This window comes from Danio rerio, chromosome 22 (assembly GCF_052040795.2).
Source record: "Danio rerio strain M-AB ecotype USA chromosome 22, GRCz13ab, whole genome shotgun sequence".
NCBI classification, from domain to species: Eukaryota; Metazoa; Chordata; class Actinopteri; order Cypriniformes; family Danionidae; genus Danio; species Danio rerio.
This window is the reverse complement of record NC_141042.1, coordinates 11,751,249-11,766,014: the sequence shown is the minus strand read 5'-3', so window position 1 is coordinate 11,766,014 and position 14,766 is coordinate 11,751,249. Positions and strand designations below refer to the sequence as shown.

Here is a 14,766-nt window from a genome sequence, read left to right as displayed (position 1 = left end):
TCTATAATGAGGGAAATGAAGCACTACGATTGGTTGTTGATTGTACCTACAGAAACAATATATATGCACATGGTGACTATACAAGATGGGAAGTTGCTTAATGTTGGAACAAACTTACTCCTAAACCAACATTTTGGACTAACATTTGTAGTCTACAATCTTATAATAACCAATCTTTTACAAGTGGGTGGAGCCAAAAAATGCTTTTGGTGCTCCTCTGTAAAATATTATGGGTAATGTAGTTTTTTCTGACTAAATTTAACTCCAAAAATGACCAAAAAAATATCAAATTGATCCACAAATTAGACTTTTGTCATCATTTACTCACCCCTTTACTCAGTTCAAACCATTATGAGTTTCTTTCGACTGTCGAAGAAAGCTGGAAACTGGTGACCATTGACTTTTAACAATTGCTATTTATTTTTCCTACAATGGATGCCAGTTGTTACAGGTTTTTAGCTTGATTAAAATGATCTTTAGTGTTCAACATAAGAAAGAAACTCAAAGGTTTGTAACCACTTGAGGGTAAGTAAACAGTGAATTTACATTTTTCATTTCCCAATTTTCAATTTGCACAAACATTTGTAGTTTATAATCCTACAATAACCCATATCTAAACCCATGTGGAGCTAAAACTCTTTTATTGGCACTTATCAATGAACTGTCATGGGTAATCAGTGTTGGGCAATAACACGTTACTAGTAATGCGTTACTGTAACGGCATTACTTTTCACAGTAACTAATACTATAACGGATTACATTAAAAAGTGCACATTTGTTTTGGTAATCTTCTATAAAGTCTGAGCATTTGCTTCTGTGTTTATCTGTTGACATCAGTTGGACGAATTTAGTCACAATATTCTTAACCATGCCCCTCTAACGCTGCGTTCACGCCAGGCACAGACGAAGCGTCAAGCGTGAGTGATTTACATGTTAAGTCAATGCAAAAACTTGAATAGACATCCTGTGGCGCGTAAAACAACCTATATCTAAACATTTGTGGAGCTAAAACTCTTTTTTTTGGCACTCATCAATGAACAGTCATGGGTAATCAGTGTTGAGCAATAAAACGTTACTAGTAATGCGTTACGGTAACGGCATTACTTTTGACATTAACTAATGCTGTAACACATTACTTTTTAAATATAGTAACTCCAATGTCGTTACAGTATGATGCGTTTTTCTGTTACTGGGTAAATGAATTTATTTTGGCTGCAGTCTAGTCCACATCTTCCTGTTCACCGTGGCGACACATTGTGGAATTGGTGGATGCCAACCAACCACCGTAATAACGACGCATCGTGTGTACAAGGTGCCAGACTGGACAAAAGTCAATCGAAAGCAGAGGGACCGAACGCACACGAGGTACACCAAGTGTGTGCGCGAGAGAGACTGAATGCGGGCAAGAGAGGCCAAGTGTGCTCGTGAGAGAGACCAAATGCTCCAGGTAGACCGTGTTCGTGTGTGAGGTAGATTGAGTGTGCGCGAGAGAGAGACATAGAGACTATTACCGTTACTATTATTAAATACTATTGCTAATACTACTATGATACACACGTTTGTGATTTGTTTAACAAAATTGATTAGTTTAGTAGACACAGTGACACATTTCTGTTATTTTCAGAATATGTTATTTAAAATGTATAAGAGCAATTCCAGCGTTATGGATGTGACATTTGCCGTAAAAACTCGAAACATAAATTTACATACAAACTCTGTTTTAACATAAATTGAGACATCTGTTTATATTCTCCAAAACAACTGACCACAGAGTTATGGGATCAGAAAAACATCAATCTGCAAACATTTTTTTATGTTTTAAATGAGGAAAACAAGCATGCGTTATGGATGTGACAAAAAAAGGTTGCAAATTTACAGTATGCAAACATACTTTGTAGAAATTCTGTGAATTGAACTGCACAACTCAAAAGAAATGATGCTAATCAAACAGATAGGAGTCGACTCAATATAGAACCAAAATGATTGATTTTATGTTTTTTGACATTTTTGCATTTATGAGGAAAAAGCGTCATTATGGATGTGACACGTTTCCGTTATGGATGTGACAGCTGTGAAATTGCCACTTGTGTGATTTTAATAAATGAAATAATAGTTTGAGACACTGACAGATACTTTTATGAATATTTTTAAAGTACTGTAAAATACTTTCACAAAAAAATGTAGAAATGGTTTCTCTATTTTAGTGAATTTTTTTTCCATGGCAAGGTTGACATTTGCATGGAATTGCTCAAAATACTCAAAATGCAGTGATTTTTTGTTTTGTTTTACATATTTGTATAGCTGTTATACAGCAGATTTGCACAGCTTACTTTACATAAGTTGCTGATATAACACGCTTAAATTGTGATTCGTTTGTAAATTGCTCAAATTTCATTTTTTAAGAAGCTGTAATGTTTTTTGTTTGGTTTAAAATGCATACAGTTTATGGTTGTCTATATAATAGCTGTTTTTTGTTTGGTGCAGAGTTTCACCAGATTGAATCTGAATGATACTTCTGATTACTTTCATTTATTTATTTCATAAAAGTCTTGTGTTTGTTGAATATTGTTGCTAATTTTCATATTTAAGCTGCGAAGGAACAACTTTTATGGTGCTGAAGCAAGTTTTTGTTTATCTGTTTCTGAATATATTTTTCAGCTGGATTATCACCTTGCTGCTGGTCTCACTTAAATTAGTCTTTAAAATGACTTTTTGTTCAAGTTGGTCTTGTGTTTTAGTTGTGAGAATGCAAATTAATTAAACTGTGATTCTGATCAACAGTGTATTCTCCATGCAGCACTGAAGTAACGTTATAATAGCATTAATATGAGCATTAAATATGTTCTTTGGAAAAGTAACTCAAAAATTACTTTTAACAGTAATGGATTAGTTTTTGTTTTAAGTAATTGAGTTACTTTTTTTACTGAAGCATCTAACTATAACTAGTTACTATTTTTCCAGTAACTAGCACAACATTTTGGTTAATGTCGTTTTCCTACACAAATTCTGCTTTTAAGCACATCATGTTGACTAAGTTTGACCAAGTTAGCACCAAGGCTAAATGTCAAAACTCGTGAAACACCAGACGATATAACAAAAATGAACGTGCACACAACACATCATGTCAAACACTCGCCCTGTGTAGGCAACGCATTCAGATAATTAGACAAAATTACACAAAGATTCTCAAGGCCTTCATTCGCCTTGAAAAACACAATGGGCTGCGCACACACAAAGACCATCGCCCGAGCCTGTCAGCCGCGCACACACATACGCAGCGGGGAAAGCAGTAACAGGCAGCGCTCAATCGATGGCACTTGAGGCGGTCTGTGGCTCTTGCGGAGCGCGGAACGCTGAATGGAGTGGGAGAGGGAAAAGAGAGAGAGACAGAGAGGGAGGGAGAAAGGGCGAGCGAGAGGGGGGAGGAAATGTGAGGAGAGCAGAAAGCCATTAATACTGCATCAGCCAGCCGAAAGAGAGCGAGCGAACGAGGGCGAATGAGAACGGGGGAGGGGAAGGCCAGAGACAAGCGCAGACTGAAGATTATACACAACAGTGAGCGCGGCAGCTGAGCCTGGGAGCGAGACAGCGAGCGGGCGAGCGAGGGAGGGGCGACGAGAGAGCGGAGCGCGGTAACGGCAGAGCGAGAGCCTGTGTGGGAGGTAATTAGCTGTGTCTGTTTAGCAGCGTGTCACTAGACTGTCTCTCTCGCGCGCTTTCCTCGCTCTGTTTAAGTGCAACGGGCCTCACATCTCTGCTAGCTTGCACTAAACTAGCGTCGCCACTGGCTGTCAAGACTTCGCACTCCGCAGTCGTGTAGTTCTTGACGGGAAAACACCTGTCATGTGGGTCGAAGCTAACTGGGGTCACTTCTAGATCAACTACTGTGTAAACTAACATTTGTCGCGTCACAATCAGATTTGGAGAGAATATGTTTATTGAAGACGTGCAAAAATAAGTTAAGTGTATGTGAAATCTAATGTTTATTTTGCACATTGTTATTCTTTTGGGGAAAAAAATAATTTGTGCAAGTTTGTTTTGGCAATCTTCAATCAAAGTCTGAGCATTTGCTTCTGTTCTGGGAAAGGGTGCTATCGATATTACATCGATATTCTTGACCATGCCCCTCTAATGCAGCGTTCACACCAAACACGGATGAAGCACCAATCGCGAAATATTACGAGAATAGATAGTTACGAGAATAGACATCCTGCAGTGTTTCGCATGAAAGAAGTGGCGCGAGTTTAGCATTTGACGCAGTTATCGAGAAAAGCTTGTGTTGTAAAATCTGGACTTCAGCGGAAATTTGCACCTCGTTAACCAATCAATGGTGTCCTGAGGGGAAATCCTCTTGTCGACAACTGTTGATCGAACTGGGCCAAAGCATCGCTGAAAGCCTCTATCATTCAGGTATAGTTTCTGGAGGAGTTGATGAACTCGGAGATGGGTGCACCTTTGAAAGCATCTAGTGGACTCAGACATGATGCCAAACAAATATACACAATTTTTCAGCCTTCCTAAAGCACAAATACAGCTATTCTCTCAATAAAATCCATGTTAGCATTTAGCAATGAGTGGCCAGGCAAACAGAAGCCCTGCCAATGAAGCAAACCCTCGTCTGTTTTGAACTTTGACTCCAAAATTAAGCGAATTTGACGTGCAAATTAAATGGGTAAACTCAACATTTTCATGCTTCTATTTAAGCATTATTCTAATGTGAACAGTGCATTACCGTTAGTTTGCTATGAGAGAATGGTGCGCAAAAAGAAAAGCCCCACCCTCTTCAATAGTCTCAAGTCTCAGCAAGTTCAGGTTCACACAGACTTTAAGATTTGGTCATTTAAAAACAATCAAATTTAATAATACACTGGTTGTCAACAACTGCCAACTCTATATCAGAATTAGCTAATTATGAGTAATTGTTTACAGTGACCAACCGTTAGATTCTCTAGTAACAAATAAAAACTGATTATCAATGTCCTAATTGTAAATGAAAGCTCCATTGCTGTGTCGTTCAATTATGATAGGTTTATGAGCAAAACATCTTTTGTGCAAACACTTGTAGTCTTCCATCCCAAATTAATCAACAATTTAAGTAATCACCACCACCATTCTTCTTGAAATAAATTTCTTTCAGATTTATGCTATCCTGCAATTAAACTTCTTGCCAAACAAATCCCAAACATTAGCCCACATTTAAGTAATGTTTACATTACAAAGGTGTACTTAAAAATAGAAAGAAGCTGTATTCGGCATACCAGGCCAACTCTACACATATACAATCCAGTAACTCACGATAGTTGTTTTGATTGGCAAGTATTCACGCATATCTATAAACCAAAGGTCTCAATACACTAGTCAAGCTGCTCCTGCCTTTGCCTTGATTTGCTCACTGATGTCTTGTGTATTATCTGTCAAGTGACAGTATTTACATTTTAAAAGTTTGATTAACTTACATTTAAATGACACAACTTTAGTTGGCTTTTTTGTAGCTCCTCAATTTAATAAACAAACAAAAGGTTACGTTAAATTCGAAATGGCGATCTCTGTCAAAGGCATTTGCTCCAACCAACTTCCCATCATAGTCCCTCTCTTTTTAGATGGGATGGCAGCCCAAACCAAAAGGTTACCATGGGCTTACTTTGGCCTTTAATTTAAATTTAAATTTTACAATGCTTATTTTGATAGCGCACATTGCTATTCTTTAGGTGAACATTTGATAAGTTCAAGCTAATCCACTGAAAAAAGGTTTGTTTTGGTTATCTTCAATCTGCAAGTCTGCTTTTATGTTTGGAGTGGTGGTCCATCTCTGTTGACGTAAGATTGACAGCTTCAGCCATAATATTCTTAACTATTCCTCCTTAACATTAGTTTGCTGAGGGAATGATGTGCAAAAAGAAGGACCCTGCCATCTACTTAATACTTATTTAATTTGGAAGTACATAAACATATGAAAAGTCTCAGCAACTTCCAGTTCACGCAGACTTTAAACCAATTACAAGTGTTCTACTCGGAATTGGAATCTCAAACATGTTCCCACATTTGGAACACTTCAGGCCAGCATTGAGTCCACTCAGAATCGATTCTCACCTGAGAATCACTATTAGCCCCTCAAACGAAATACCTTTATAAAGCAGTTAAGAACAAAAGGTCAAAAACTTTAGACTCTTACCCCTGTGAGAGAGACACCTGGATGTTGTAGCACGGCAGCAGCGGTCGGTCTGAGAACTCGAATTCGAAAACATCTCTTTGCTCATCCTCGTCTTCCCCGGGTCCGGGAGGGTTGGCCAGGATATCGTACCCAGACGAGTCGTCGGCAGGCTCTGTGAGTCAGAGAGACAGATATCGATTAGAAATGAGAGACAAGGTGTGAATTATGGAAGCGCACACACTCTCTGAGAGCGCGGAATGGATTGAGCTCCCATAATATCCCCTTCCGCCCTCCCTCCCTCTCCCTGTCGGATTCACGCCGAGACATGCTTTTGCGCCGCTACTCTCACGTCGCTCTCCTATTTGCACTCTCTTCCATTAAGCAGCACCGCGGGAAGAGCTGCGTGTGAAGCCACTTCAGTCGTTTCGTGCGCGCTAGTGGCACAGCGTACGCCTCGGAGCGAAACCGGCGCCTCTGCCTCTTTCTGTTACGCTTTGGGTTTTTCCGAGGCGGTGCAAAGCTCCCAAAAATAGCCGCGCGGCTCCCATCTACACCTCCCCTTCTCTCCCGGCTTTGTTATTCCAGGAATCCAAGGGAAAATGTGCAGTAGCAGTGGGTTTGTTTTTGGCCAGCAGGAGACAGGCCCGCGCGCACACACACACACACATACTCACACACACAAACACACACAGCAAGCGAACTGCTGATATATGGCAGCCAGGGGAACTCTCTCTACGCAGCTAGAATTCGTTTAAAAAAAAGAAAAGGAAAAAAAAGCAACATAAAAATGCTGCCATCCATTTTAGCCCCCATGCGTCGACCCCACCACCCAGCGGATGGGGATTTTTATATATATTCTTTCAAGTGCACATCAGAGAGGTTGATGCACGCTTTTCTTCAATTTTAGATCAATGACCGTCTACAAACGCTGATGATTCACACAGCGATTTACCTTGAGGTGTTTACCCAGTCAGCCTATCTGTCTGCGTCTTTTCCATTGTTTCTTGCATGCGCTAGTGTTGTGTGCTCATTGTGCGTGTGTTCGAGTGTGAAAGTGGTACTCACCGCACACTGCGCTGCCGTAAAACTCCCAGTACACACTGGGGTCATCGTCCACTCTGCCCTGCAGGTCGGCAAAGTAATCTACAGGGAGAAAGTGAGAGAGAGATGAGAGCATTAGTGATGTAAACAGGAAGCAGATAGGGATAGACTGATACAGAAATCTTGGCAGATACTGATTTGACATCTGCAATGATGCCTGAAAAACATTATGGATGCCTATATGTCAAGCTGTATAGATTTATAAGGGTCATAAACAAAACTTTGTATTCAAAATATAACATTAATTACCATATATTTATATATATATATATATATATATATATATATATATATATATATATATATATATATATATATATATATATATATATATATAGCTAATATTAGCAAATAATTCCAATCCAAATACTAAAACTAATTAAAATTGCCAATTTTACATTTTAATAAATTGTAAAATATGCAAATATTCAACAATACCGATATGCTCGCTGATATATCATTTAATTAAAGTATATCAGTTCAATTATTAACTAAACGCACATTAAAAACCAACCACATTACTGACAGATTTAAAAACTGTTAAAAACAAATGCAAAAACGGCACTAATTGTCATCAGAAATCGATATTACAGCACAATACCGATATTATGATGTGTGCAAATGCTAAGCAGACCTCATTTACCAACTGCGAAGGACACATTTTTTTTTCCTATAGAATGCAGAGGCTCTGACATTTGCAAGCATTATGTGGTTGTGCACACAGATGCCGCCTGGTGCAGCAAAATGCATGCTAGCGGCAATGAGAGCCGCGTTTGCCAGCGCAGCCATTAACAATTCCACCCAGAGAGGGAGAGAAAGAGAGGGAGAGAGAGAGAGAGAGGGCGGTTGATTAGAAGGCTCCCACAGAGGGAAAACAAATTTGGGGAGGGTCTTTAAATCAGCGCAGCAGACAGCAGAACGGGACAAGCCTGCTGATTTACACACACACATAATGCTGCCCTGCGCTTCCAGGCCGCGCTCCTTCCTGCCTCACGAGCTCATGCATAATCAAACACACACGCAGCCAGTCAGTGTGAACCTCCACCATGTGACTGAGCTGCCCTTTAACTGGCAGCCCTGAAGCTAATCCATGCACACAGCACACACACATATTAAGATGGCTTTGGAGGTGAAAGAACTTGCGACTGCCGTCAAGACCAAACGCCGGCTGTGTACAAATTGTTGTGCGATGCCCTCCAGTTCAGCTCGAAACTTTCAGATCATTAATCAAGCAGTGTCTCGATAAACACGGACACTGTCACTGAACAACAGAGAGAGAGAGAGAGCGAGAGAGAGAGAGAGAGAGAGAGAGACACCATTGCAGTGTGTCTGCACTCGGGAAAGAGGGGTCAGTGTTAACACAAACACAGGAAAGGCCGTCTCGGTAAATGCCACGTCTCCTGCGATGCCATCTTCACATGCACCCGGAGCAGAGCTTGTCTCTTTCTATGCGAACGTCTAACCTTGAGCATTAAAACTTTACCTCTGCGCACAACGGGCAGTGAATTGCTCAATGACAAGGTCAACGCTCAGCTGACGATAAAAGGTGATGTTATAAGCAACGCTTAAAAGAATATCATTTTTTTTTCTTTCGTAAAAGTGCCGGATTGTCATTGGTAGCAGAGTATTTAGCATGTTTAAATCATTAAAGTTTAATCAAAGTATGCTAGTATCCAATATGGATTATCTTTACACATTTCTTTTTGTATCATCACAAACATATGCAGTAAATATATACATGAAAAGGTACATTTAAACAGACCTTAATGCCTCGCCAGGGCTGATACAGTTAGAATCTGTATATCCTGCATTTTGTATTTGGATGCATAGTAAACAGATGGCTTGCTGAGAATCACTTCTTAAAGCCTATTGCACACTAAATCGCAGTGCTACATCTTTTAAAATTCGAAACATAATTTTTTCAAATGATTTAAGTGAACGCACATCAGAAACTAGGGTTGTCAAGATACTTGAATTTAATACCAATCGGTGCTAAAATTTTAAAAACGTACATCTCCTGTTGAGCACGTTCTTAAAGAGAGCCGATTTGTCATTGTGTTCACATGCTTAACAGAAATGACTGTGATTAGCTGTGAAGGTTATCAGTTCACCAAACTCACTGCTGTTACCTGGATCGTTTTAAAGCCGCAATTCGTAAACGGCTCGCTCATATGTCAGCTTATAGACAAACCAGTTGATCAGTGACTTTGAAATGCTCCAGTGTTCCTGTATCTGTGGTTAGACTCAGTAAACAGCGGTGTGTTCGGTAAACTGATGACCTTCACAGCCAATCACGATCATTTCTGTTGAGCATGTGAACAGCACACAGATGGTAGCGAGAAATTGACGTATTGAAGTATCGATTGATATTTCAGTATCTTGGCAACCCTGTTTTTCCACGTTCCTTTGCAACATAGGCAACAATGTAAAGATGTGCTTTGGCATGCTTTAGTCGTCTTGCTTCTCCTGTTTTTAAAATAACAGTCCCACATACATAGTAAGTTTGATATAAGTCAAACATAAACAGTAAATCTTGGCGTTATATAAACATAAATAAGGGTAAAAATGTTTGCATATTAATGATCCCATGTTTATCATCTGTATTTTGTTCCAATTGTTCTGTTTTTTTTTTTTCAGAAGGATTCACCAGCTATGCCTATTGGTATATTGGTATATTTCATTATATGACACCTTTATATACCTAGTTCTAAATCCCAATTTAAATTTCTGAAACAACTGAGATTGTGAAAAACTTTCCTTCAAAAATCCCACACATACAAAACTAAAAGTTCTATTATGATTCCAAGTGTTTAAAACTGTTTTACAAATCTCTTAATAGCTAGAATCCTAGCCTTTTAAGGAAAAAAGGATATATAAAGTCAATGGGTCAAGCGGATACCAAACATTTCTTTGTTCTAAAACCATTAAAACAATACTCCATTTTTGGCTCAGATGGCTCCAGATTAGGCCCGGATTACTGTTCCAATAATACTACTCTGCTTTTCCAAATATTGTTGTATGAGACCAGCCCGTATACCGCTCAAAACAGACATGCCGCACAAGACCAAATAAAGACACGCACACACACACACACATAATCTCCTTTCAGGGAAAGCTGATTTGCCGGTGCTAAAGGCTTCTCCTCCACTCCAGCTGTTGCTTAGTAACCAGATAGCCAAGCGGAGCCGAACCCTCCGCTGCTACAGGAGGGAAATTCTGGGAATAGAGGTTGAAGAGACGGACAGAGCTCTCTTACCGGAAAGAAAACACTCCATTATGTCGCTGTGGGTCATCTTTAGCAATCCACGGCCCGAATAGGTAGCTAAAGTTGGATCGGCACCATACGACAGCAACAATCGGACCACGTCTAGATGATCGTTTTCCACCGCATCATGGAGAGGCCTGTTAAAAGAAAGATTAGACTATTATCTTTCTCAATGCAACAACAAACACTAACTTTAGAGAAAACAAACGAATTTTGACTATAAAAATCAATAAAACAAATTACGATAAAAATTTCGATTAATTAAACAATGCACAAAACTTTATTTTTTTTTCTTAAACTGTTTAATTACTTGTCCATAATTACCTTAATTTTATCACCTCATGTTGCACAATAAAACAGTCATTAAAACCTGTCACTGTCATTCATCTTTCCGACAGGAACGGGAACGCTAAATGAAATTGGATTTTTAAGTGTATAGTGAAGACAGGGATCTCACACGCCTAATCTGCTCTTCTTGCAGTAATTATCCGAGCTAAGATTCTCGGCCTCTTCTGTTGTTGTAAAGCCATTATTACCAAACATATAATTACTGACATAGAGTGTGCGCGCGTCAGCATGTGTGAGTGTGTGTGCACGTGTAATTATCAGCGCCACATGGACACGCTCTCAAACGCAGTGTGACGAAAGCAAAGGAAGTCATGGAAACCAGTCCTAAATGTGTAGCTTTTTATCCTTTTAGGTAATGTCTTGAATGTATGCATGTGTTTACCTGGTGCCGTCCTGCGCACTGCAGTTGATGTCGGCCCCATGCTCCAGTAAGTGCTGTACGATGGAGAGCCAGCCGCGGGAACAAGCCTCATGGAGCGCGCAGTAACCCGCATTATCCCGATGATTCACGTCACACACTTTATTCTCCAGACAGTACAAAACCACCTCCTACAGCGAGAGAGAGAGGCAGAAAACGAGCGGTTACTATGGTGCAGCAAGGAATGAAATTCATTAAACACCATTAAAGAGCGTGGAGCATGAGAGACAGGCTGAGAGTGGACAGACAGGTTTGCCCAGAGCTGATTATTGATGTGTGAGGTATCAGGGGTTTTACAGACGAATCCTGCCCCAAGCCTGCTGTTCGCTTTCTATACGAGACGCCAGAGACGGCTATGTGTATGTGTGTGTGTGAGAGAGTCTACAAGCAGCAGCAGCAGTGCAGAAACGGCTTGAAAGGTGCTGGAAATGTGAGCAGTGCTTGCCCTTGCAAAACCCCCTACCATGATGTTTGCAATGCCGTAGCAAGGAATTCTGGGCCCTTTGCACAGATTTCTGCTCTGGGCTGCCTCGGTCAAGACTTCACTGTGGACCCCTCCAAGCCTCTGGGCCCTATGCAATACATCCCCATTCCCCCTCCACTTACTACACCCCTGGATGTTTGTGTTGGCAACAATTTCTCCATATTTTACACCTCTAAGATATTTTACTGCCTAGAATTATCTTGAATCCCCTAGGGAATCTGGAATCCCAGCGGAAAGGCCTCTGCACATCAATCTAAGCCAAAATAAAGCATACAACATGCTAAGGGTGTTGCCATGTTGTTGCTAGAGAGTTCTGGACTGTGACAAGTCTAGAGACAGACGCTAATACAGAGGTGGCCAACTGTGGTCTTGGATCTAAATGAAAAAAAAACTACATGTAGCCTTTAAGTGACCCTTAAGAATTATTTATATTTCTGTGTAGAATGATGGACATAGCCCACGACGCACACCTTCCACATGGCTAATGCTATTGTAAGTATTTATATTTCTGCATTCTGTCTGTGCTGCTCAGGAATAACACTGCTAAAACATGTGGCTAGTGGGATTTCTGTGTTCTACTGTGTCGAGTTTTTTTTATGGTGTTTTCGCCATAAACCCATGTGATGTTACTGTAGAAGTAGTTCAAACTTACATTCATTCAAAGAATGTAGAGGCGAACATTCAACAACTTCAGTCAAAGTAAACACATTAAAAGTATGCATCTTGAGTTCATCTGCAGGACTTGACACTTCTTAATCCCAATTCTTGGCCCGATTCACATTCATCACCGCTAGCACACGGACCAATCACAGATCTTGTGCTCCACATAGTCAACATCAGAGTATGCCAAGGTCAGGGTATGCCAGACCATCCGTGTGCACTTGACACACAAGTATAACTTGGCCTTTAGACAGTGACTACCCTGTGACTGATTATGGTCGGAGCAAATCTCTGCAGGGCAGTGGCTTTCCAGGATCGCAGTTGACCACCCTGGCTCCCTACATCAGATGTTCCCCTGAATGTACTTGATTAGAAAAGTACTACCATATCTTTACAGCAATTTATTTCATCATCATAGCAGTGGATATCAATATGCATTGTCCCAAGATGCTTCCCGCCACACTGATTAAGAACACTGTCCGGAAGAGGCCGGAATTACAGAGAGCCCTCGTGGAATTAATTGGAGAGTTCTTCTGCAAGCTCAAGATTTAAAAGGAACTCCCACATCCATCACCGCAAGCCTATTCCTCATGCACGGCGGCAACAAAAACAAGCACACACACACACACAGATGGGCTAGAGAGGGGAGGGCCGGTGTCCACTCGGTGCTCAGACGAATGAGGGCATTAGGATTCAGGAGGCGTAGCGCTCGCACTTCAACCCTGGCAGCGTCTCAGAGAGCACATTCAACCCCTCCCCTGATGGAGTCGCACAGTGGTACGACCTGCCCCACGCTGCTGCCAGCAGCTCTGCCTCGCGCTTCCCGCCGGCTCCGTATCCAGGATACGGCATGCCGCCGGCATGACTGAAAAAAATTCAAGCCGTTAGCAGGGGCGCCGAGCCGTTAACGAGCCCAAACGGGAAACTCTCGCTCCAGCACGGATGTACACTCCCGTCAGCCTGGAGAAGTGGACCAAAACACATGCAAGGTAAAACCTACACACACACACACACACACACACACCGAACACGCTCAATTACCAAAAGCAAGCCGCAGTTCAAGGGAGAATTTCTCCATTTCCGTTTATGTTTCCATCGCCTCATTCCCTTTCCAGCGAGGTCTCTCTCTCTCCTGCCTCAGGGAGTTCCTCAGTGGGGATGTTTGCAGGCAGGAGAGCTGAGTGTTACATTAAACAGACAATAAAGCCGTGTTTCAGAGCCTAGCGAGAAAAAGATTTGTCGTGATTTTCTCCACAGAACGGCTCTTTGCTGTAGCATTTCCTCCCCCGCTGTCCCCTGCTAAAACGACTCCCAGCTAACAACTGCAATCAATGCATCATTCAAGACACTTAACCCCTTCACAACAGCGATCCCACAAAACAAGAAGCAGGCCAGCTCGAGACTGAGCCCAAAGTGCAACCATTTTACCACAACCTCAAAGCCTAGACAACCCAACCCACATAATAAAAAATAAAAGAGCTAGAACTATGGCTCGCTTAAGGAGAAAGAAAGACACCCAGACAGGATAGAGAAGGGGAAGCTTTACAAGGCAGACCTGAACTGAAACCAGTGTGGGTCACTGCTAGTCTGTAGTCATATTCCGATGCTGGCAGCCCTTAAAACTTGTGATTCAAGTTCAAGTCTAGAATTGCAAGGTCTTCAACATGAACTCTGGCCTAAACACTTCTGGAAGTTCAGGGCCATTTCAAAAGAGGTTGAAAGTTTTAAAATTCAGTCAACTGACTTAACGAATTCAAGTATTTTTTAAGTTGCTGAACTCTAAAGCACTACATGATCAATTTTAAATTAAGTTGAAAAAGAGCTAGAAGAGGCAGTTAAAAGCCCATTGCAGAATTGACATTTCAAAATTCTACATTTACGAGTTCTACGAGTCTGTTTACAAACTCTTTGAACCTTGGAATTCTAAGAACCATGGAATTCTAAGACAGTTGATGATGATGTCCTTGATTTCACGGGTGACTGTTAAAACCTTTCTAAGAAAGTTCAAACCGTTACAGAAGGCAAAAGTAGTTGGTAGTAGGTGAAGAATTTTAGAACCCCAATGTAACTGATAAAGAGTTCTGGAATTCTGATTCACTATTCTAATCTGATTCTAAACTAGTTGATAAAATGTTCTGGAATTCTGAGACACTTTATAAAGACAATCAAAATTCTAAGAGAACAAAGAGGTTGAAAGTTCTGAGGAAGAATATGCAAAGCTTTTTGACCTCTTCTGCATTTAATGACCTCTCATAGAATGGAGGACTTTTGTGTGAATGTTTTTGTGAGTCTAATGTGTAGTGCTTGCTTAATGATCCTCTGGCTCCGTGCAGTGCTGA

General features: G+C 40.9%; 1 protein-coding gene across 9 annotated transcripts in view; it reads right to left on the bottom strand.

The window, feature by feature from the left end:
• The window catches only part of bcor (BCL6 corepressor), a 63,762-nt gene that overhangs the window by 1,627 nt on the left and 47,369 nt on the right, over positions 1-14,766 (bottom strand). For 6 of the 9 annotated variants that reach the window (XM_087302518.1, XM_087302517.1, XM_087302520.1 and 3 more), the window contains 4 exon segments: positions 11,248-11,414; positions 10,509-10,654; positions 7,217-7,294; positions 6,173-6,323 (listed from right to left, as the gene is read on the bottom strand). In XM_087302518.1, the coding sequence (XP_087158644.1) occupies positions 6,173-6,323; positions 7,217-7,294; positions 10,509-10,654; positions 11,248-11,414 (542 nt within the window). 9 annotated transcript variants of the gene reach the window in all.